This window comes from Rhinoderma darwinii, chromosome 4, assembly GCF_050947455.1.
Source record: "Rhinoderma darwinii isolate aRhiDar2 chromosome 4, aRhiDar2.hap1, whole genome shotgun sequence".
Classification (NCBI taxonomy): Eukaryota; Metazoa; Chordata; class Amphibia; order Anura; family Rhinodermatidae; genus Rhinoderma; species Rhinoderma darwinii.
In genome coordinates, this window is record NC_134690.1 from 350,851,188 (window position 1) to 350,876,309 (window position 25,122).

General features: G+C 42.1%; 1 protein-coding gene across 1 annotated transcript in view; it reads right to left on the reverse strand.

Moving 5' to 3' along the window:
* SNX5 (sorting nexin 5) overlaps positions 1-25,122 on the reverse strand; it is a 54,709-nt gene that overhangs the window by 12,314 nt on the left and 17,273 nt on the right. Inside the window, exons 2-8 of the mRNA XM_075862943.1 lie at positions 18,025-18,129; positions 17,811-17,921; positions 16,022-16,143; positions 11,950-12,073; positions 11,340-11,435; positions 9,185-9,290; positions 4,981-5,056 (exon numbers count right to left, since the gene is read on the reverse strand). Of these exons, the coding sequence (XP_075719058.1) occupies positions 4,981-5,056; positions 9,185-9,290; positions 11,340-11,435; positions 11,950-12,073; positions 16,022-16,143; positions 17,811-17,921; positions 18,025-18,129 (740 nt within the window). The remainder of the gene's footprint in view (positions 1-4,980; positions 5,057-9,184; positions 9,291-11,339; positions 11,436-11,949; positions 12,074-16,021; positions 16,144-17,810; positions 17,922-18,024; positions 18,130-25,122) is intronic.

The following is a 25,122-nucleotide window of genomic DNA, read 5'->3' on the forward strand; positions in this document are numbered from 1 at the left end:
AAGTATTGAGAAGGCTTGGAACGGCTCATGATGCACAGCACACCACATCCTCTGTAAAACATGGTGGGGGCAGTGTGATGGCATGGGCATGCATGGCTGCCAAAGGCACTGGGTCACTAGTGTTTACTGCTGATGTGACTAAAGACAGAAGCAGCCGGATGAATTCTGAAGTGTTCAGGGATATACTTTCTGCTCAGATTCAACCAAATGCAGCAGGGTTGATTGAATATCGCTTCACTGTACAGATGGACAATGACCCAAAACATACTGCGAAAGCAACCCAGGAGTTTTTTTTAAGGCAAAGAATGGAATATCCTGAAATGGCCAAGTAAATCCCCAGATCTCAACCCGATCGAGCTGCATTTCATTGCTTAAAGAGGCTCTGTCACCACATTATAAGTGTCCTATCTCCTACATAAGGAGATCGGCGCTATAATGTAGGTGACAGCAGTGCTTTTTATTTTTTTTAAAAAACAGATTTATTTTCACCACATTATTAGCGATTTTAGCTTTATGCTAACGAGTTTCTCAATGGACAACTGGGCATGTTTTACTATTGACCAAGTGGGCGTTGTACAGAGGAGTGTATGACGCTGACCAATCAGCGTCATGCACTTCTCTCCACTCATTTAGTCAGCGCATAGGGATCCTTTTAGATCAGTATGTGCGGTTTTATACGAACACATTAACGATACTGAAGTGTTTAGACAGTGAATATACATTCCACGGGATGTCTATTCACAATCTCTGCACTTCGTTAATGTTTCAGTGGTAGTTGCAGCAGAGCAAGCGTAATCCCTCGAGATTACGCTATAAATGACAGGTTACAACGAGATTACGCTTGCTCTGCTGCAAAAGGATTCTCTACAAAGTATTTTTAAAAAAACAACAACATTTTAATTATGGTATTGTTAATTTGTCCCATTACTTTTGAGCCCCTGAAAATGAGGAGGCCGTGTAGAAAAATGGTTGCAATTCCTAAACATTTCACAAAATATTTTTGTTCAACCCCTTGAATTAAACCTGAAAGTCTACACTTCAATTGCATCAGTTGTTTCATTTCAAATCCAATGTGGTGGCAGCAGAGCCCAAACCATGAAGATTGGGTCACTGTCCAAATTATTCTGGACCTAACTGCATATTAAAAAAATAAAATAAAAAATGCAGATCTTTGGTGAATATGCAATATATATTGTATATGAATAACTATACAGATACACACGTTGGGTTTTAAACATAGTATAAAAATAGTTTTAGGTTCACTAAAATGTTTGTTACACTGGGTAAAACCTTTGAGCTGCCCGGAAAATTAAAGTGGTTCTCCGATACCCCTTCGTTGTAGTCACAGTAAGAAGCTTAAACAAATATTAAAACTAGATTTTCTTCAGTGACCATGCCCCCATTCTCCACCGTGGGAACTTCCATGTTTTGCTGCCGGTCCAATGTTTACGTCACAAGAGTGACATCACATGGCATTTCGTCTTGAGCATCTATTAGATGCCTTTATTTAAAGGGATCTGTCTGGTGACATTCTCTTTACGTATCCAGGTAAAATAAAGAGAATCTGAAACAGTGGAAACCAAACGATTACATGAATATGCTAATGATGTTGTGTCTCCAGCACAGATGCACTTCTATAATAACTGTATAGTTAGAGAAATTAAATTTAGAAGATTAGAAAATTCTGTGCAATGTTCTATAAAATTTATACTGTGCAGTATTCAGCGCTAGAATACACATGAAGTGATATTTCATTTTATAATACACTTCGTTAATTTTTGACAGGAACTGTGTGGACATGGACAAAGTTTCTACACTATTGTGTTTGCTTTACACTGGACTTTGTATGGTCATGTTTATGATCAAACAGTAAGTCGTAACTTTATTTTAGAGATATAAAAATGTATTCTATCAGTTTCTAATATACTCGTCTTTAAAAATTTGGCCTTAGACTTCTACCTCCAAAGTCTACATCTCGGACATGGTCATGTTACATCCAAAGTGACACGTCCAAAGGGCGCACCCTAAGTTTACTGTTACGTAAACAGGGACGGCCACAGACCCACAATAACAGCGACAGCCATAGGACACCCAGTAAAACGACCTGCCAGGAACGGAACAATGCGAGCTGGACGTCACTGAATTGTGCCTGTTTAACAGATCTTCACCGACCTCTTAAACAACCCAGGATGCAGTGCATTATTTCAATGCTGGGTAGTGAATTGTTTGAAGCATTTAACTAAAAAGCAGTCCAGCCCTAGATCTACCTGTCTTCAATCTGCTGATAGATCCTGATCAACATTTGCTGACTCAGTATTTTTCCTTTTGATGTTCAGGTTTAGAGCCTGACATTTCTACTCTGCTCAGTGCTTGAAAGAATGTAAGCTTTTTTGGATAGGGTCCTCTCCTCCGGTCTGTCTCTATAGCCATTTTTATTCCCCATTATTATATAATGTACAGCACTGCATAATATTTTTGTGCTTTAAATATTTTCATGTTACAATCATTATTATCACACATTTATAATCTTGTGTGGAAGGTAAATAACTATAATGCACAACTAAACCAACAAAAGGCATTGCCGTAAAATAGGATGCAAGACGTAGCATGCATGGATGTTCTATTCACTGCTTACTTCCAGTCTTATTTATAAAACCACGGCCGGGAACACACATGGCTGGCTACCACTTAACGCTGGGGAAAGTTGCGGCCAGATATACATTTCCCCTGCAATGGCTGCAGCACGAGAAATTAAGTATTACATGAGGCCATTAAAATAAATGGGCATCCATGTAATACATGGATGGGTCGAGTCTGCCAAAGAGGTAGTGGCTGTTACCGAGCGGCTCTTAAAGGGGGATGCCAAGCAGAGAACCTATATGACGTCCAAACACCCTAATAGGGCATATACGTAGAAAGGGATTGTCTCACTAACTCTAATGTTACTGGAAGCACCCTACAGATATACCCAAAATTATCTAGTCATTCAACACGTCCATGTGATACTTTTGTCAGCAATAGGAGAAAAAAAATGTAATAGTAATGGCAGGTATTTACACCCCATCAGTTAACTACATTTTTACTTATAAAAAAAATTTGGTTTCATATGCTCAAATACATTGACTATGCCCTGGCTACACATTTACATCCAGGAGGAAATCTAGAATGTGGTCAGTGAACATTGAATATAGTGCAGAATATGTAGGAGTTACTGCACCGCAACACAAGGTTTGTATCAATCGTAGGGTCCTATGAGAACTTCATCTTTGTGTTTCTGATCATTTTGCTTGAGCCATAGGTGTACGGTACAAGAGAACAGAGAAAACTATAAATGGTTAGGAAGAGAGTGTCCTATAGCTAAACTAGCGTAACCTCCCCAGTTACATGGGGCAAATGACACGTAGGACATGAAGTGTACAGATTACTAAAATCAACAGATACAAATGAATCAGCACAGGGAATATCTGCGCTCTGTATCATGTGTGAGCTGGACAATGAATCATGAAATAATATCAAATATTTTCTTTAAAATATAGCTGACATATGGGTAGGTATGAATATAAAGAAATTAAAAAAGTGTTTGCCCTACAGATTAGCTCAGCTCCTATAATACACTGGGGACTGTTTTACAATTTACCGAGATGAGCCCAGGAGCGACACTGCGCACATGAAGCCGAGGATAGTACACTGTCCATGCCTAACCTAGTAAATCGAGGTGTAAGGTCATCGGCTTCATGTGCACAGTGTGAATCCGGTGCCGCCGGACTCCTCTCGGTTGGTTTGAACTATTCCCAAAAAGTTTTTTTTTGACGACCTTAAAAGATTTTTTTAGCTCAGAAGCGTCCATAAATCTATGTGGCAACACTCGCAGGTGCAGGACTCTACCAGCACATGAAAACTGGAGTGTTCAGGGTCAGTCCTGCTAGGTGTACATATATATCGCAGCAGTGGTTGGTATGAGAGGACAAGTAAAGAAAGAACTGAGCAAGTTTTACTTTGAAAGTTTTGCAAGACCTATGGTTAGTCTCCTCGAGATCCGATCTGCTTATCCATACAGCTTAGGACCTATTCACATCTAGTTTTTTGCCTACGTTTAACGTATACGCCAGGAAATGTTCCCACCCTGTGTGTTAAACATGGGCTGTGATGGATTCCTGACAGTGGAATCCGTCACTCACAGGATATAATGTTATTTGTGTAACGGATAAGTCATGAAAAGATACTAAAAAGCCTTCGACAGATGCCTGTGACTTATGCTATACAGTGGCACCCATCACTCATAGGCTCCAAGGTTTAAAAAAAAAATTAAAAATAACAAAAAAATCATATACTGCATGGTTTACTTCTTTGCGGGAAAGAGGAAGTACATCAGACTTACAGAGGCCAATATTACACATCTGTTGAGCGATTAGAGCCATAGAGACACATTTAGCACGTATGCTGGCAGCTTTCCCGGCGTGCATGTTAAACGTACATGACAAACATGTGAACAGGGCCTTATTCTGTAGACAGTGTGCACATTTATCTGTAGGTACTGTGCTCAGTTCATTGATAAGCAGCATCTGCCCTGCATGCAGTGAGATCAATGTACGCAGCTGGTTTACACAGAGATGAGGAAATGTGTGTATATAGGAAAATCATTCTTGGCCTAAGGACTGAATTTTAAAATAGTGTACATATGGTCATGGGTCGAAAAGGGATGGTTTGCATGTCTCCACCCAGTACCCTAAAAAGTTTGTGTGATTTGTGATGTGAATAAGGCCACGCTAGGCAATTCTTCAGAAACTCATACCTGAAGCAACGTCGCCCTCTAGTGGTGTGCATCGGCTTAAAGAAAATGTCTCTCCGCTAACGCTACACACGTTTCAGAATTTATAGGCCTCTGCTAAATGGAATGTGTTTACTCAACAAAAGGGAAGTCATCAAAATGACTTCCTACTCCAAATTCTTTTTCCACCCACAATTGACCGCGACACTTACTTTCTAACAGGAGTGTTCTCCTCATCAGCTACAGAGACCAGTGCGGCGGAAATATGAATGTAATCATCAGCCACATCTGCAAAGGAAAATCGAATTGTATATTATGTAGCAACACAAAGGTCTTCAAGTTCAGAAGTTCTCCTAGTCCATGTCAAGGACAAGTCATTGTAACATTTGGATAAAGTTTTATTTTGCTTTAATGATATTATATAAAAAACACAAGCACTGTTGCCTGCAAAGTACATGGCAACAATTATAAACAGACGAGGAATCAGCATCTAAGGCCTCATGCACACGAACGTTTTTTTCCCTCCCGTAAATACGGGTCCTTGGTCACACGTATTCGACCCGTATTGCACCAGTATTTACGGACCCGTGCCCGTAAATACAGGTCCGGTGTCACCAGTATTCCACCCATATTTACGGGCACGTTTTCGCTGCAAAATTGCACTGCACTAATCGGCAGCCCCTTCTCTCTATTAGTGCAGGATAGAGAAGGGGCAGCCCTTTCCGAGGTTAAAAGAAATTCATACTTACCCGGCCGTTGTCTTGGTGACGCGTCCCTCTCTTGACATCCAGCCCGACCTCCCTGGATGACGCGGCAGTCCTTGTGACCACTGTAGCCTGTGATTGGCTGCAGCGGTCACATGGGCTGAAACGTCATTCCGGGAGGCCGGACTGGAGGAAGAGTTCTGGGTAAGTATGAACGTCTTTTTTTTTTTACACGTTGATCTATATTGTGATAGGTAGTTTCTGTCCAGGGTGCTGAAACAGTTACTGCCGATAGTTTAACTCTTTCAGCACCCTGGACAGTGACTATTTACTGACGTCGCCTAGCAACGCTCCCGTAATTACGGGTGCACACACGTAGTCTCCCGTAATTACGGAAGCCAATAGACTTCTATGGGCCCTTCCTGTAAGCATACGGGGAGGTACCCGTGGCCAATAGAAGTCCATGGGTCCATAAAAATGTGCCGTAATTACGGCCGTTTTTGCGTTCGTGTGCATGGGGCCTAATACCTCTTGCACACGACAGAGTTCAGGCCATTACAACGTTCTGTGTGTTGGACGGGTTTTCCCAACACGACCGCGGTACAGGTGAACGGGACTCCTGCCATCAGACATTTATGATGCTAGGAGACTCTGCCTCCTCACGGAACTGCTGTTTCGTATTGAACAAAATGAACCAGTACGGAACAGCAGTTCCGTGGGAAGTCAGACTCCTAGCATCATAAATGTCTGATGGCAGGAGTCCCATTCACCTGTACCGAAGGTGGCGCAGGGAAATCCGGCAGACACACGGACCGTTTTTCACAGCCCGAACTCGGTCATGTGCAAGAGGTGTAAACTCAACAGAACTTTAAAAAAATAAAAAGTCTCTCTTGCACAAAACTTCAAGCGTCCAGTCTGCATCTCTGTTAAATATGAAGGTAGCGACAATACTAGACGGACCATTGATTTGATAGAGGTTCTTAACAAAACAGACTCCCCTGGCCTCCTCCTCAGCCTAGACGCTGAAAAAGCCTTTGACCGATTGGACTGGTCCTTCCTTTTTACTACACTAAAAACGATAGGCATTTCAGGTCCCTTCCTTACTGCTGTATATTCATTGTATACCTCGCCAAATGCTGTAGTTAAACTACCACATGCGATTTCTAAATGATTTGATATTTTTAATGGGACTCGACAGGGTTGCCCCCTCTCCCCCCTGCTTTATGTGCTATGCATAGAACCTCTAGCTGCCCGTATTAGGAGTAATCCAGATATCCAAGGCTTTTTGGTGAGGGAACGGGAATTTAAGATCTCTCTATTTGCAGATGATGTTCTACTGACCTTACGCAACCCACAAGTTACCCTGCCAAACTTACATACAGTACTGAAAGAATATAGTTTATACTCAGGTTATAAGCTCAATAAATCTAAGACGGAAGCCCTGCCACTTAATATTTCCCCGCAGCTCATTTCAACACTACAAGCAGCATTTAAATATACATGGAAGGAGGAAGGGATTAAATATTTAGGTGTCCAAGTCACCCGCACCTATGCCTCCCTCTATAAAAATAACTTCTCCTCATTCTTCCAAGAAATGAATACGTTACTGTCTAAATGGTCTTCCCTCCCGCTATCCTTCTTTGGTAGAATTTCTGCAGTGAAAATGACTATCCTGCCAAAGTATTTATATCTTTTGGAGACCCTCCCGGTGCCTATACCGCGTAGCGAAATTCGTAGGTTCCAAACAGCTTTATTGAAATACATCTGGGCAGGGAAGTGCCATAGAATACCAAAAACAGCCCTACTTTCTACCATGACAGTAGGAGGCCTAGCTGTCCCTGATGTGTATCGATACTATTTAGCGGTGCATCTCCGTAGAATTCCTGGCTGGACTTCAAGGTGGGCATATACTAAATGGGCAGAGATTGAGAAGTTGTGGGTTGCTCCCATTCACCCGAATTCGCTACTGTGGTCTGGAGCGGGGGGGGAGGCTTGGCCAAAATCCCTATTAGGTCCCATGTTGTTCACTAAAAACATATGGAGGTTAGCCAACACCTTATATCCCTTGTCTTCTCCCAAATCCCCAATGACCTCTTTCTTATTTAACCCGGCTCTACCGGACGGGCTCACTGCGAGGATGACTAAACCATGGGCAGATGCTGGATTGTTCTACTTTGCGGACATAATAGATCCCTGTTTGAGAACGGTTTTGCCATTCTCGACGCTGCAGTCTAAATATAAGTTACCGCTCAACGCACATTTTAGCTACCTACAAATCACCCACTTTGCAAATTCTCTTTCTGGGGATGGCAGTTTTACTAAACCTACGTCCTTTGAAATTCTTTGCAAGACTGCTACCTCCACTAGGGGACTAATCTCGGATATATACAGTATCCTCTCATCTCCAGGAGGAGATGGGACTCCAAAGCATAGCTATATGGCCAAATGGGAGACTTACCTGGAGAGTGAGATACCCCTGTCGCTGTGGCAAATTATATGGTCGCAAGCTGCGAAATCCTCTCTCTGTGCTGCATATAGAGAGAACCAGTATAAAATTTTGATGTATTGGTATCACACCCCGGACTTTCTCCACCACATATATCCTCTTGTTTCGGATAGATGCTGGGAGGTGCCGCAGCGAGAGGGGGACACTTCCTCATATTTTCTGGGACTGCCAGCTGATTCGTCCCTTTTGGCGGGAAGTAGCGAGTCTACTTCAGACATTGCTGGGGGTCAGGGTTCCATTGTCGGTGCTAACTTTTCTACTTAATGTGCCGCCGAAAGGGCTTCGTAAGGTTTCCTCTAGATTATTATTACATGTGCTCACGGCAGCTAAGTGTCTCATGGCGGCGAGATGGAAGAGAACTGATCCCCCTGTAGTTGCTGACTTATATTTAAGAATAAGGGAGGTCAGAAGAATGGAGTCTTTGACAGCCTCCATGAATAATAGCTTAACACGATTCAAAGAAGTCTGGTCACCATGGGATGTATTTGATTCATCTAGACCGCCCTGAACACATAACACTAGTTCCAAACTGTGCAGAAGAATTCAGATCAAGCCAGGATAATTTTTTACCTTTTTTCCCTTCCCCCCCTCCAGTGTCTTGTCATATGTATTGTAGATGTTTGTTGATTTTTTTCTTGTTATTTCTATGAAAGGAGAGTCAAATTGACTGATAGAAAAAGAAGGGGAGTATATCATACCAAAGTACTTGTTATTTGCAGGACTGCTCGTCCTGAAGATCAATGTAAAATGTACGATATTTTTGACATTTTTAACTTCACAGTACCCTTGTCTTGACTCATACTCTGTATTATGTTGAACTGATAGCATGTATGTCTTTGTTCATATGGAAAAAATAAAAATATATAATTAAAAAAAAAATATATGAAGGTAGCATGAAGAAACCAACACTTGGGCCTCTCCTTCAAACACTATTTTTTCAAAATATTTTAAACCCTTGAGAAAAAGGCCATGCATTTCAAGCTTTTTTCATAGCGTTTGATCCATGTATTTTTCCATGGCGTCCTATAGAGAAGCATTTGGGAAAAACAATCGAAATAGCGCCATACCCAGAGCAAAAACGCAGATCAACCCAAAAACACCACTGATAAAAAAGTTGTGAATGTAGACTTCTCAGTATTTCAGCAATGCAATTTATAAAATAATACCAAAGAATACAAAAAAAGGAAAATTCAGAAAAATACGCACTTTTGTGAGATCGTGTCATTTTGTCAGATTTGGCACAGGAGTCCTTGATCCTAATGTGATAATTGACAAGAAATATTTTTTCTTGCTCAAAGAATTCATCTACTTCCTGCATGTAGAAGGAGATAGTAAACATACCATTCAGATGTCATACATTTACGAACACAGTAACTGAATGCATGTTTCCTCCAATTTTTATATATGTACAATACCAGTCAAAATTTTGGACAACCCTTTTCATTCCATGGTTTTTCTTTTTGTCGACATTGTAGAATCATACTGAAGACATGAAAACCTTGAAGGAACACATCTGTAATTAAAGGGATTTTCCCAAGTTATTTAAAAAAATTGGCCACTAGAGGAGATCCAGAAAAAAAAAAAAAAATTTGAAAAAGGGCCATTGCTCAACTCATGGATACCCATCATTCCAGCATCGTCGCTTCCATTCCTCCCCGCCGCTGTATATTGATATAGATGCAGCGATGATGTGCTTGTATACCCACATGATTGCTGCAGCCAATCACTGGTCTCAGTGGGTCTACAGCAATGTCAAACAGCGGAGGAGAGGAACAGAGCGGCGCCACAGGAACTATAGGAATCGGTGAGGTGAGTAATGGCTTTTCTTTTTTTATCCCTCCTACATTGGCAAACTTTTTAAATAACTTGGAAAACCCCTTTAAGTGGTAAACAAGAAAGTGTTAAACAAACCAGAATTTGTTTGATATTACATATTCTTCAAAGTAGCCCCCTTTTGCTTTGATGACAGCTTAGCACACTCTTGGCATTCTCTCTGCTTCATGAGGTAGTCACCTGGAATGGTTTTCAATTAACAGGTATGCCTTATCAAGTGTGAATTGGTGGAATTTCTTGCATAATGTCTTTGGGACGGTCGTGTTGTGCAGAGGTAGGATTGGTGGTGTAGTATAGTACTGTTGGTATCTTGTTGTTAATACTGTGCCACGTGTAGTGTCAGTATACTCAATACATATTAACTTGTTGTGTGTATTGGGGTATACGGATACTATACAGTGATTATTTACGGTGTTCTGTGTTTGGTGTTTAATATCGAAGTGTGATTTGTATTAATAAATATTGCTTTTATTTACTATACACTTGTGTCGTGAATTACCGCATACACACTCACTTAGTAGCAAAGCAGATAGATTAGCGTTAATACAAGAAAAAGGTAGGGGAGCTAGGCATAATCCTAGTGACCCTAATAAAAGGATGTAGTAATAGTAGGTGACACTAGCCAGTGAAAGCCACTATTATACCAGCCCTTTAACAGTACCCACTTCCATACAGTGTTCAGCCTTATTCAACTACTGTTCTAATCGACTGTGTCAGATGACATGGCCTCCACAATCACCCGACCTAACCCCAATTGTAATGGTTTGAGATGAGTTGGACCGCAGAGTGAAGGAAAGCAGCCAACAAGTGCACAGCAGCTCTAGAAACTACTTCAAACCATTCCAGGTGACTACCTCATGAAGAGGATGAGAGAATGACAAGAGTGTGCAAATCTGTCAAAGCAAAAAGGGGGCTACTTTGAAGAATCTAAAATATAAAACATTCTGGTTTAACACTTTTTTGTTTACTACTTCATTCCATATGTGTTCCTTCATAGTTATCTCTTCAATAGCATTCTGCAATGTAGAAAAGAAAAAAAAAAACATGGAATAAAAAGGTGCGTCCAAACTTTTGACTGGTACTGTATGTAAAATACCTTCACTAGCTTAGACAATCAAGGGAGCTGGCATTAACCTCTCCATTACTCTAGATACCAATTCTTATAGCTCTTACATGCTTGCTATAATTAAATACAGTCCAGGCTTTCCGCATGAGCTAAAAAGCTTGGACTCGAGGCAGATTTTTTTTACCTACTGATACACTGTAGCAAACTAACAGGACAGGAGATGCTGATGCTGCTCACAGAGAAATGCCTAGACTAGATACAAAAACTCACTGCTATACGAAATATTCAGCTACATGTTTTTAACTACTGGATGTAAACAAGAATATTCTCATTCACGGAGAGCAAGCACTTGAAAAAAATTTAAAAAAGTGAGGAATCGAAACACAAAATATATTACAAAGCTGCAATGCTCTTTATTATAAAACAATAGTTTTTGTGACTGTATACTGCAGCTTCTCTCACCTTAACTCCAGAAAGAAGAACTTCATCTGCACTTTTCACCATGCTCCGGAAAAACCCACCAAACATTTCTTTTGTATTTTTTCTTCTTACACTTAACTAAATGAGCACAAACACAATAAATTGAAGTATAGCATTACATTTGTAAATATTGAACTCTCACACGGTGCTACATTATGCTTAGTTACGCGGTTATAGCAGCAAAGAGGGACCAACACCATATTAATGCCTATGGATTTAGAATGGGATGTCATAAAAGCACCTGTAGATATAATGTGTTGGTGTCCCAATACTTCTGTCCATATAGATATAATTTTATATACACACAAAAACGTATATGCAAATACCTTGTTGTTGTATAGAGTGGCTAAAATATGTCACTCCAAATACGTGTGTGTGTGTGTGTGTGTGTGTGTGTGTGTGTGTGTGTGTAATTGGTAACACATTGGGAACTATGCAGTCAAAAGTTCATATAACATGACACTCATCCTCTGCAAGTTGTGTTTTGTAAATTGATATTATAAAATGTGCAACTACAACGAAAGTGTCAGCAACAAAAGCGCTGTCTCAGCATCCAAGGTTTACTTTCTACACAGGAAGGAAGGGTGCTTACATCTTGGTCGTATTCCAGGAATATATGGAAGTTGTGGTCTTTGCTCAAGACGGGGTGAGAAGCGATTCTCTGGAGGAAGACTTCATGCACCGATACAGTCTTCTTAAATACTGCCAGATATTCACTGTCAAGAAAAGGAGCGCAGAGTTAAGGAATGCAGAGGAACTCCAGGGAAAGGAGACATCTTTTACACATTCACAACTTCCAGTTTGTGCGGGTTGTTTATTTAGCAATTATGTTTTCCTACCAACTTCCAAACTGGCAGTGCTGCGATGTGATGTGATGCCGTACATGTTTGGCACAACAAAATCTCCACAATGTCTGCCTTATAAATGCCAGAAGACTAAGTTTATGGAACGTAACTCCTTATTGGCACAGAGAAAGCATTCTCTCTCTGTGCCAATAACTACAGCTGCTGGTTATTACTAGACACATGAGTTATAACAAAAGCTATAATAGGGTCTAAAAAAGACAAAAATTTAATGGGTACAATTTGTAAAAATAAAAAAATAAAAAAAGTAATAGGCTACATAACCCAATTTGGACTTTAGACTTGGTTTAGAACGGACAAAGCTGGCCTGTTTGAAGGTTAATGCTTTACACAACATAATATATTGTCCGCACAGAAAGCTGCCAAGGTTCACGTAAATAAAAAAATAAAATAAAAATATGCAAGAGGCAATGTCTGCCCACTGATTAACTGCTAATTTTAGGTCACTTGCGAAACTCAATAGACGGGGGATGTCTCACTAGGAAAGCTTTAAAGTGTGGAGATCTTGAGAAATCTGCCAGTCCAGCTGTTAAACGAGTCATACAGAAGAACAAAAACCGGCAGATCCTTATATGAACCCATTTCACTGTGTGTGGACAGGAATAGGACAGACACTATATCTAGCAGTAACATTAACGGCAAACAGCTGGCTGAAGAAAGGTCCCTTGTGCTCATTGACCAAAACCATCATCAAAAAAATAAACAGAGAACTGTAGAGAACTGAAAAAGCAGGCCTTAAAGGGGTTGTCCCTACGACAATAATTTATCACCTATACACAGGGTACCATGCTCAGCAATCTCAAATCGATCCCATAGAGAATGAATAGTTCGGTAGTGCGCACACATGTCTATAGGTCCATTAAAATGGGGGGTACGGGACCTTCATTGTCGAGATCGCTGGGGGTTCCATTGAAAGGACCCACAGCGATCACACTGTACCTTATTCTGTGGATAGGTGATAAATTATTTTTGTGGAAAAACCTCTTTAAACTAGAAAAGTATTTAACTTTCACGGGATTATGCTTTATGTGGCTGCCTTCTGCAATGGTTGGTCTTCAAAACTCCGGGTGGTGGCCGTACGGGATATGCCACCTCTCTTAGCCGGACTTGTCTGCTCATGGCCAATCAGGCTACAAGAGACCTCTACATTGAAGATTGCAAGCAGCCGCTAAGAGATATCAGTGGATGCAGAAACAACCACTTGCATGTTCTTCGAAGAGAAAGATGTGGAATCACCTTTAGGCCTCATGCACACGACCGTATTTTTTCCCACCCGTAAATAGTGGCGTAAATACGGGTCCGGTGTCACACGTATTCCACCCGTTTTGCACCAGTATTTACGGACCCGTGCCCGTAAATACGGTTCCGGAATCACCAGTATTCCACCCGTATTTACGGGCACGTTTTCGATGCAAAATTGCACTGCACTAATCGGCAGCCCCTTCTCTCTATCAGTGCAGGATAGAGAGAAGGGGCAGCCCTTTCTGAGGTAAAAGTAAAAAAAATTCATACTTACCCGGCCGTTGCCTTGGTGACGCGTCCCTCTCTTGACATCCAGCCTGACATCCCTGGATTACGCGGCAGTCCATGTGACCGCTGCAGCATGTGATTCGCCTGTGATTGGCTGCAGCGGTCACATGGGCTGAAACGTCATCCAGGGATGTCGGGCCGGATGTCGAGAAGGACGCGTCACCAAGGCAACGGCCGGGAGACCGGACTGGAGGAAGCAGGAAGTTCTCGGTAAGTATGAACGTCTTTTTTTTACAGGTTGCTCTATATTCTGATCGGAATTCACTGTCCAGGGTGCTGAAAGAGTTACTGCCGATCAGTTAACTCTTTCAGCACCCTGGACAGAGACTATTTACTGACGTCGCCTAGCAACGCTGCCGTAACGACGGGTGCACACACGTAGCCAGCCGTCATTACGGGAGCTCCATAGACTTCTATGGGCTGCCCGTGCTGTTATTACGGCCTGAAATAGGACATGTTCTATCTTTTTCAACGGCACGGGCACCTTCGCGTAAGAAAACGTGAAGGTACCCGTGGCCAATAGAAGTCTATGAGCCCGTTATTACGGGTCGTAATTACGACCCGTAATAACGGGAGTTTTTACGGTCGTGTGCATGAGGCCTAAGGCCTCATGCACACGACCGTAAAAACTCCCGTTATTACGGGTCGTAATCACGACCCGTAATAACGGGCTCATAGACTTCTATTGGCGACGGGTGCCTTCCCGTTTTCTCACGGGAAGGTGCCCGTGCCGTTGAAAAAGATAGAACATGTCCTATTTCAGGCCGTAATAGCGGCACGGACAGTCCATAGAAGTCTATGGAGCTCTCGTAATAACGGGTGGCTACATGTGTGCACCCGTCATTACGGCAGCGTTGCTAAGCGACGTCAGTAAATAGTCACTGTCCAGGGAGCTGAAAGAGTTAACTGATCGGCAGTAACCCTTTCAGCACCCTGGACAGTGACTACCGATCAGTATAAACCTGTAAAAAATAAAAAACGTTCATACTTACCGACAACTTCCTGCTTCCTCCAGTCCGGTCTCCCGCCCGTTGCCTTGGTGACGCGTCCCTCTCGACATCCGGCCCGACGTCCTGGATGACGTTTCAGGCCATGTGACCGCTGCAGCCAATCACAGGTCAATCACAGGCTGCAGCGGTCACATGGACTGCCGCGTCATCCAGGGATGTCGGGCTGGATGTGAAGAGAGGGACGCGTCACCAAGACAACGGCCGGGTAAGTATGAATTTCTTTAACTTTTATTACAGAAAAGGCTGTCCCTTCTCTCTATCCTGCACTGATAGAGAGAAGGGGCTGCCGATTAGTGCAGTGCTATTTTGCCGCCAAAACCGTGCTCGTAAATACGGGTGGAATACGTGTGACACCGGAGCCATATTTACGCCAGTATTTACGGGTGGGAAAAAATACGGTCGTGTGCATGAGGCCTTACCCATTTTCAAAATTCTATTCTCGTCTATAAGGCCTCATGCACACGACCGTATTTTTGCCCACCCGTAAATACGGGTCCTTGGTCACATGTATTCCACCCGTATTTACGGGAACGTTTTTGGCTGCAAAATTACACTGCACTAATCGGCAGCCCTTCTCTCTATCAGTGCAGGATAGAGAGAAGGGACAGCCCTTTCCATAATAAAAGTTAAAGAAATTCCTACTTACCCGGCCGTTGCCTTAGTGACGCGTCCCTCTCTTCACATCCAGCCCGACCTCCCTGGATGACGCGGCAGTCCATGTGACCGCTGCAGCGGTCACATGGGCTGTAACGTCATCCCAGGAGGCCGGACTGGAGGAAGAAGCAGGGAGTTCTGGGTAAGTATGAACGTGTTTTTTTTTTTTTTTTTTACAGCTTTATCTATATTGTGACGGCAGCCACTGAAACAGGGTGCTGAAACAGTTACTGCCGATCGTTTAACTCTTTCAGCACCCTGGACAGTGACTATTTACTGACGTCGCCTAGCAACGCTCCCGTAATTATGGGTGTACACACGTAGTCACCCGTAATTACGGGAGCCCCATAGACTTCTATGGGCTGCCCGTGCCGTAATTACGGCCTGAAATAGGACATGTTCTATCTTTTTCAACGGCACGGGCACCTTCCCGTAAGCATACGGGGAGGTACCCGTGGCCAATAGAAGTCTATGGGCCCGTAATTACGGGCCGTAATTACGGGAGTTTTTACGGTCGTGTGCATGGGGCCGAACACAGTAAAAAAAATAAAATAAATGAAAAATACACACACACAAACAAACACAAACGTTCAACTCCGATACGCACGCTTCTAATTCTTGCTTCATTTTGGCAAATTCATCCTTTGTCATGGAGCCCTCGCCTTCTCCGAGCTTCTGCATTTTGTCTCTGGGTCCATCAAAATCAGGTTTTGCAGGAGACGGTGGAATCTACAAATTAAAAAAAAGACAGAAAAAACATGCAAGGGAGGAGTTATATATATATATGCACACTATGCATTTTACTTTTTCCTAGTCACAGGTCATAGTCAATAGACAAAGGCAAAGCAAAGTATTACCTGTTTTCTTTAAACGCCAACTACAAGGCATTTTGTCCATGATGGTATGTAAAGCCTGTAGCAGGAAAAGCTTCCTTCCTAACTTTTACATACATAAAACAAATATAAAAAAAGCTCTATACCCATTTAATTATATCAGTAACTACACTGAATGTGCATTTAATATGTGATCAAACATCATAATAAAAGGTATTCTGCACAATACAAAACCAGATTATAAACTACATGTTAGACTTCATTCTTACAGATTATTTCCCTTCTAAATCAAGAATTATAAACCCTTCATTAGTTTCCTTCTAAGACATTACACTACTTGTGTAGGATCCAACTTTCCAAAACCTCTGAAAGGCAATCTTATCCACGTTATGCAGCTAAAGAGGTTCTCCGGGCATTTTATATCGATGGCCTAACCTTAAGATACATCCAAAACACAAAATTTCCACTATTCTGTCTATCCTTAAGATACGTCATCAATATCAGATCGGTGGTAGTCCGACTCCCACCAATCAGCTGATTGATGGGGCCACGGCGTCCGTGGCCTTTTCACAGTTAACAGACACAGCACCGTACACATCCGTAGTGTCAAGTGAATGGGACTGAGCTGCAATCCCAGGCAGAGCCACTACGTATGCATACGGCGCTGTGCATGGTAAACACTGAAGAGGACGCGGCCTCTCCTGTCTGCTGATCGGTGAGGTGCCGGGAGTCAGACCCCTAGCGATCTGATATTGAGGACCTATTCTAAGGATAAACAAACTACATGGAACATAAAACGAAAATATTTTTATATATGTACTTGAAACAAGTCTTTTGTTAATAGATGTAATGGACAGAAACCTGCTATACTTAGAGGGTAACAGAGTAACTATTGTGCAATTATTAATTCTCAAAGATGCCGACTCCAGCATTTCACCCAACAGTATATGAGAATTCAGACAACACTAAATTACAATTACTACATCCTTTACACCTTCAACAATTTCGTCAATAGGTCTACTTGGGGTAGATTATACCAGTTCTCAATGTTTTTTAGGGTGTGTTCACATCAGCGTTGTGCTTGCGTTCAACCTTTCCACTGGAGGAACCGATGAACGAAAAGCCAAACGGAAACCATAGCTTCCGTTTCCATTACCATTCATTTCAATTGTAATTCTTCCGTTGCAGTTGGTTCCCGCTTCGCAAATTTTCAGACTACGCTTTGGTTACGCGGAAAAAACCCAGAAACTTTACGGAAAGGAAACAACCGTAAACCAACTGAAATGGAAGCATTACCATAGAAATCAATGGCAATGCAAACGGTAGCTATGGTTTCCATCTGGCTTTCTGTTCATCAGTTCCTCTGACGGAAAGGTCTAACGGAACCCATGAACTGAAGCCCCACGCTGATGTGAACAGGCCCCAAGTCAAGTACCCCTTACTTAAATATTTGACATCAAAGAACAGTACTCCTAACACAATGATCATACACTGTGATGCACATTAATGAGGACAGTGTGAGTACCCTCCCCCCACACATGGAGTGTACCCCTTAGGACTCACAATAATGCCGGCATACTCCTCTGTCTCAATAAGAGAGTCATGTAGCCAGATGAAGTCTTCATGTTGACGTGTCACAGAGAACTCTGGGCTCTGAAAGGTGGTCAGTGTGGTCTGAAAAGCAATAGAAACCAAGCCTCATAAAAAGGTGGACAGTCTAGAAAAGAAAACGCTCCAAAGAAACAGGAACACCTAACACTATACACAATTATCTCACCTTCGTATGGACAGTGAACTTGACTTTGTCACGCTCACTTAGCGCATCTGGAATATCAATCTGCAGAGATGGGTCAGTGTTGAGATCCACAGATACGGACCTCACCTGAAAGAAGAGAAGCATATATTGAATTTCAATGTACAAAATATACATCATTTTACGAACATCTAGAAGCAAAGTAAACAACAAAAAAACAGCATTAGATACACTAAAGCCTCGTTCACATCTGCATTGGTGGCTCCGTTAGAGGTCTCCATCTCAGATCCAAAAATGCCAGACAAAATAGCGCAGCATGCGGCGCTATTTTGTCCTGTAAAACTACGGCCGCCATGGTGAAAACCCGATGGAACCAATTAAAGTAAACCGGATCTGAAAGAACCTAAGCTTCTAGTAGTATCGTTGCTCTGCTCCTATGACGGAGCAAAGCAACAAATATACCAAACGCTAAAGTGAACGAGGCCTGAATCTTATGGTTCCACTTAACTCCAAAAAGGATGCAGCCAGGACTGTTTCAGTCAGTCACAGTCCAGAAAGTTCAGACCAATAAGATTGTTAGCATGGTGCTATACCAAATAACGGATTTAAAAAGAGTTATTCCCATCACTCTAAGTGATGGGATTTCGCTAGGACATGCCATTTCTTTCTGATCAGTGGGGGGTCCAACTGACGGGACCCCCACCAATATTGAGAATGAAGGGCCCGCAGCATTAGTTTAGTGCTGCAGCCCCTTCACAGTTTTTCCTTACACAGGGGCATTCCCAGTCACCGGCTGTGCAGGGAACGGTCACTTGACTGGTGCGGTGCTGTAGTTCCTTGCTGTTTCTGTGATGGGAATAAATCCTTAAAAGAGACTGCCACCTCCAAAATCTTCCCATAACAAACGTAATCAGTAAATAATGTAAAAAAAACGCTGAATTTGTACGTTTTATTTTTCTATTCCCTTGCATTCTGCCGCTGTAAGGCTGCAAACTGGGCCGTGCGCTGCATGTTGATCCATAGAGAGGACTCCTAAGCTCAGCAATATAATAGAGAGGACTACAAGGACTAGTCATGAGTGCACGGCCCATTTGCGGGCTTGTAGCAAGGGAGTGCACAGACACCGCAGCCTTTTCAGTGTTTACCAGGCACAGCTCCATACACTTTTGTAGTGGCCGTGCCTGGGATTGCAGCCGTGTCCCATTCACTTGAATGGGACCGGAACTGCAATCCCTGGCACAGTCGCTAGTGATGTGTACAGCACTGCGCCTGGTAAGCTATGAAGAGCTCCCTCCCTCGGTCAAACCACTTAAATGCTGCAGTCGCTATTGAACGTGGCATTTAAGGGTTTACATGTCTGGGATTGGAGGTTTCCGGAATCCTAGCCATTGCAGCGTGTCCAGCTGTCATTTACAGTCCGGCTGCCGCTGTGATTGTGAGGGCACAGCTTCGATCACGATCACAATCACGTACATGGACGGCGGAATGTGTGAATGGTTGCATTTCCATGCCATGCATGTACGTACGTGGTTATGCGCTAAGGTGTTAAAGTTAAATATCACTTTAAGCAAAAAGCACTGTAAAGTTTTCGCCAACCTTACTGGCTTTACCATGAAAACAGTTATATTTTCCTTCACATTTAGTGTGGACAATGCTCCCACTTGTGTGTACAATATTAGCCAGCTGCTAGTGACCTATGTACTGGTAATGGCCCCTGGTGCAATGATCCTTAACTAAACCTCTGTCAGAAAGCTGGGACGTGTTAAAGATTACGAAAGACTATTTCATGTAGGATTTTTTTTTTAACTACATTCAAATTGAGTCTCATCAGTTCAAATTACTACAGACAATTAAAAAAGGTTCCCAAGTAGTTTAGGGAACTGTACATCCGACTCATAACCCTGTACTGGTCGCCGCTCTATTTTCCACATGGTTTACAATGCTGAGCAGCTCAATGTGGGCGGGACAGCAGTGTGAATGATTAATCCCTTAATGACCGCCGATACGCCTTTTCATGGCGGTCATTAGTGGGCTTTATTCCGATGCAATAGACTTTTTACGGCACTGCATCGGAATAAACAGAGCAGGGAGCCGTTAAATATCCATGCTCTCAGCTTTCAGAGGTAGCGGAGGGCTGTAGGCATCCCTGCTCGAACGGGTGAGATCGATATTAGTATCGATCTCACCAGTTTAACCCCTCAGATGCGGCGCTCAATAGCATGCACCGGAGTTGTTTTGGAGAGAGGGAGAGAGCTCCCTCTCTTTCCCACCGACACCCGGCGATAAGATCGCCGAGTGTCTGCGTCTCTGATGGCAGCCGGGGGCTTAATAAAGGCCCCCAGGTCTGCCTGTAGTGAATGCCTGCTAGGTCATGCCAGAGGATTGGCCTAGCAGATGCCTGTCCGTTTTAAATGGACAGGCAGTAATACACTGCAATACAGAAGTATTGCAGTGTAATATGCGATCATCCAATCACTTTTATAATAAAGTCCTCTAGTAGTACTAGTAAAAAAGTAAGAAAAAAAGTTTAATAAAAAAAATACAAAACTTTTTCCCCTTACAAAATGCTTTACTATTTAGAAACAAAAAAGCTATTACATTATTTAGTCTGCAGCGTGAACGGCGGAAAAAATAAAATAAAAACAATGGAAAAATTGCTATTTTCTGTGAATCCTGACTTTAAAAAAAAAAATATGTGATAAAAAGTGATCAAAAAGTCGCATCTACTCCAAAATGGTACCAATAAAAACTACAAGTCATCCCGCAAAAAAAAGCCCTCATACAACTGCATGGGCGAAAAAAAAAAAAAAAAGTTATGGCTCTTCAAATAAGGAAAATTTTGACAAAAAAAAAAAAAAGTAGTAAAACATACAAAATCTATACAAATTTGGTATCGTTGCAATCATAACAATCCGTTGAATAAAGTTGTGTTATTTATACCACACGGTGTAGATTTAGGACGCAAAAAAGACTGGCGTAATTTCAGGTTTTTTTCTATCCCCCCCCCCCCCAAAAAAAGTTAATCAATCAATAATATGTACCACAAAACGGTGCTATTAAAAAATACAACTTGTCCCGCAAAAATAAAAGTTATAGCTCTTCGAATGTGACGATGGAAAAATGTAAAAAATGGCTTGGTCATTAGGGCCCAGAATGCAAGCAGGGGGAAGGGGTTAAACCACCATCCTGTGTTGAGAGATCACTGTACACAGCAAATCCTATTGTAAAACATAGATTTCATCACATGCTGTGATCAGCAGTTTCACGAAGACGACCCCTGTCCATATGGACAGCAGATTTACAGAAATCATTAAAATTGGAATATTTTTCTACAAAATTTGTATGTGTACGCTTAATGAATCTATAGCTTGATTTTCCGTCGATGAATATACAAATCAGACCTAGAGTTTTAGGAGAGAAGGTTGAATCATGGTAGCAGACATTTTCTCAACTTCTCGTCAGTAATCCTATTGATTTAGTTCCCGATTACCAAATTCCATTTATTGCATGCATTAAAAAAATAATAAATAAATAAAAATGGTCCACATTGATATGACATCCATAGGCCCTAATAGGGCCTATGGATTAGGGGCAGGATCTATCCTATAGAGACGATAGTGATGTTATTCATTCTAAGCTACAGCCGTGCATATAGAACAGACATTACTGGGAGAATGTGATCGCCTTCAGCGGGGAAATTCAAGGATAAAATACTTCCTGTTTTATAACACTGGATACAGTGAAAGTTCTGGAACGGATACGGTAAGTTCAGTAGATGTTCATTTCCTTTTCCACTGAAGATTAAAACAACTAGAAATTGCTGAATGGAGGAAAAAAATAGATAAGCTAAAAGAATCAACATCCTAGAAGATAAATGTCGGGAAACCAATCAATTTACTTAAAGGCACAGTCTACTGTGACATAACATCTCTTTGCTGAAGGCATGGTAATGCACAGAAGATGCAGAGACCCTTCATCTGTTCTATTGTATGGCATAGAGTAGATTTTACCATCTGAAAAATGTATATTAAAAAAAAAAAAAAAGAAAGAAGAAAGAGTTGTCTTGCAAGTTAACAGCCAATGGGACCTTGTGCTGTACTGCGCTGCTCGCCACCTGTACTACACGCGCTGCTCGCCACCTGTACTACACGCACTGCGCTGCTCGCCACCTGTACTACACGCACTGCGCTCCTCGCCACCTGTACTACACGCACTGCGCTCCTCGCCACCTGTACTACACGCACTGCGCTGCTCGCCACCTGTACTACACGCACGGTGCTCCTCGCCACCTGTACTACACGCACTGCGCTGCTCGCCACCTGTACTACACGCACTGCGCTGCTCGCCACATGTACTACACGCACTGCGCTGCTCGCCACCTGTACTACACGCACTGCGCTGCTCGCCACCTGTACTACACGCACTGCGCTGCTCGCCACCTGTACTACACGCACTGCGCTGCTCGCCACCTGTACTACACGCACTGCGCTGCTCGCCACCTGTACTACACGCACTGCGCTGCTCGCCACCTGTGCCAGAACAAGCCTATCTTTTGGACACCAGCTGTAGGTGACTCCATTTTATTTTTACTGTGTACTGTACAGGACCCAGAAGAAGTTTCTGTCTCCCAAAGAAAGTTATTAACCAGCATCTTGCAGTTCTTTGGCTTTTATATGGAAGGACTTGCTTTATCTCTATTAGTAATTTTTTTATTAAACTTTTTTTTTTTTTTTTTTTTTATTTGGAGTTGATATTTAGGGTCTTCGGAAACATTTACTAGTTTACCATAGGAGTTACATAGTTAGTACGGCTGAAAAAAGACACATGTCCATCAAGTTCAACCAAGGGACGGGAAAAAGGAAGGAAAATTTTCTACACATAGGAGTTAATATTTTTTTGTTCGAGGAAATTATCTAACCCTTTTTTAAAGCCATCTACAGTCCCTGCTGTGACCAGCTCCTGCGGTAGACTATTCCATAGATTCACAGTTCTCACAGTAAAGAAGGCTTGTCGCCTCTGCAGGTTGAACCTTTTTTTCTCCAGACGGAGGGAGTGCCCCCTTGTTTTTTGAGGGGGTTTTACAAGGAACAGGATTTCACCATATTTTTTGTATGTGCCATTAATATATTTATATAAGTTAATCATGTCCCCCCTTAGTCGTCTTTTTTCAAGGCTAAATAGGTTTAATTCTTTCAATCTTTCCTCATAACTTAAATTCTCCATGCCCCTAATTAGCTTCGTTGCTCTTCTTTGTATTTTTTCCAACTCCAGGGCATCCTTTCTATGAACTGGAGCCCAGAACTGAACTGCATATTCTAGATGAGGCCTCACTAATGCTTTGTAAAGTGGCAATATTACATCCCTGTCCCGTGAGTCCATGCCTCTTTTAATACACGACAATATCCTGCTGGCCTTTGAAGCAGCTGATTGACACTGCATGCGGTTATTGAGTTTATGATTTACAAGTACACCCAGATCCTTCTCAACAAGTGAATCCGCCAGTGTAGCTCACCTAGGACATATGATGCATGCAGGTTGTTGGTACCCAGATGCATAACTTTACATTTAACTACATTAAACTTCATCTGCCAAGTGGACGCCCAAACACTTAGTTTGTTTAAATCTGCCTGTAATTCATGAACATCTTCCATAGTCTGAACTATATTACATAGCTTGGTGTCATCTGCAAAAATAGAAATAGTGCTATTAATCCCATCCTCTATATCATTAATAAATAAGTTGAATAATAGTGGTCCCAGCACTGAACCCTGGGGTACACCACTTATAACCGGTGACCATTCAGAGTAGGAATCATTGACCACAACTCTCTGGATACGGTCCTTGAGCCAATTCTCAATCCAATTACAAACTATATTTATGTTATGGTCATAGGTTGCAATGGTCATTCCAGAAGTAGTTTATATTGTAACTTGATGTAACACTGTACTCTGCATCATTCACAAGAGTTATTTACCAAAATTGGACACTTAAGAGTTAATTTAAAGAGGCTCTGTCACCAGATTGTGCAACCCCTATCTGCTATTGCAGCAGATCGGCGCTGCAATGTAGATTACAGTAACGTTTTTATTTTTAAAAAACGAGCATTTTTGGCCAAGTTATGACCATTTTCGTATTTATGCAAATGAGGCTTGCAAAAGTACAACTGGGCGTGTTGAAAAGTAAAAGTACAACTGGGCGTGTATTATGTGCGTACATCGGGGCGTGTTTACTACTTTTACTAGCTGGGCTTTCTGATGAGAAGTATCATCCACTTCTCTTCAGAACGCCCAGCTTCTGGCAGTGCAGATCTGTGACGTCACTCACAGGTCCTGCATCGTGTCGGCACCAGAGGCTACAGTTGATTCTGCAGCAGCATCAGCATTTGCAGGTAAGTAGCTACATCGACTTACCTGCAAACGCCGATGCTGCTGCAGAATCATCTGTAGCCTCTGGTGCCGACATGATACAGGACCTGTGAGTGACGTCACAGCGTGATCTCTGGAGAACACGGCTGTGTCTGCACTGCCAGAAGCTGGGCGTTCTGAAGAGAAGTGGATGACACTTCTATACACAACGCCCAGCTAGTTAAAGTAGTAAACACGCCCCGATGTACGCACATAATACACGCCCAGTTGTACTTTTACTTTTCAACACGCCCAGTTGTACTTTTGCAAGCCTCATTTGCATAAATACGAAAATGGTCATAACTTGGCCAAAAATGCTCGTTTTTTAAAAATAAAAACGTTACTGTAATCTACATTGCAGCGCCTATCTGCTGCAATAGCAGATAGGGGTTGCAAAATCTGGTGACAGAGCCTCTTTAAGAACATTTCAAGAAATCTCAGAAGTTATGTAACATCTCAATGACAGGAAATGACAAGATAAATCTCTAAAATAACTAAAACAGGATTTCACAGCTACTTCCAAGCGGATAACAGAAATATAGCTTCTTCCCCGCTTCCCTGGAGGAAGAAACATTGAACCTTTCATTTACAAAACTCACTATTAACATTTCTCACATACATCAGCTGAATATAAAACGCTGTAGTAAACAACAAGCCAACTGGAAAAAGATTATGAATAATTCTGACACCGATACATGTAAAGTATCCCTAATTCAAG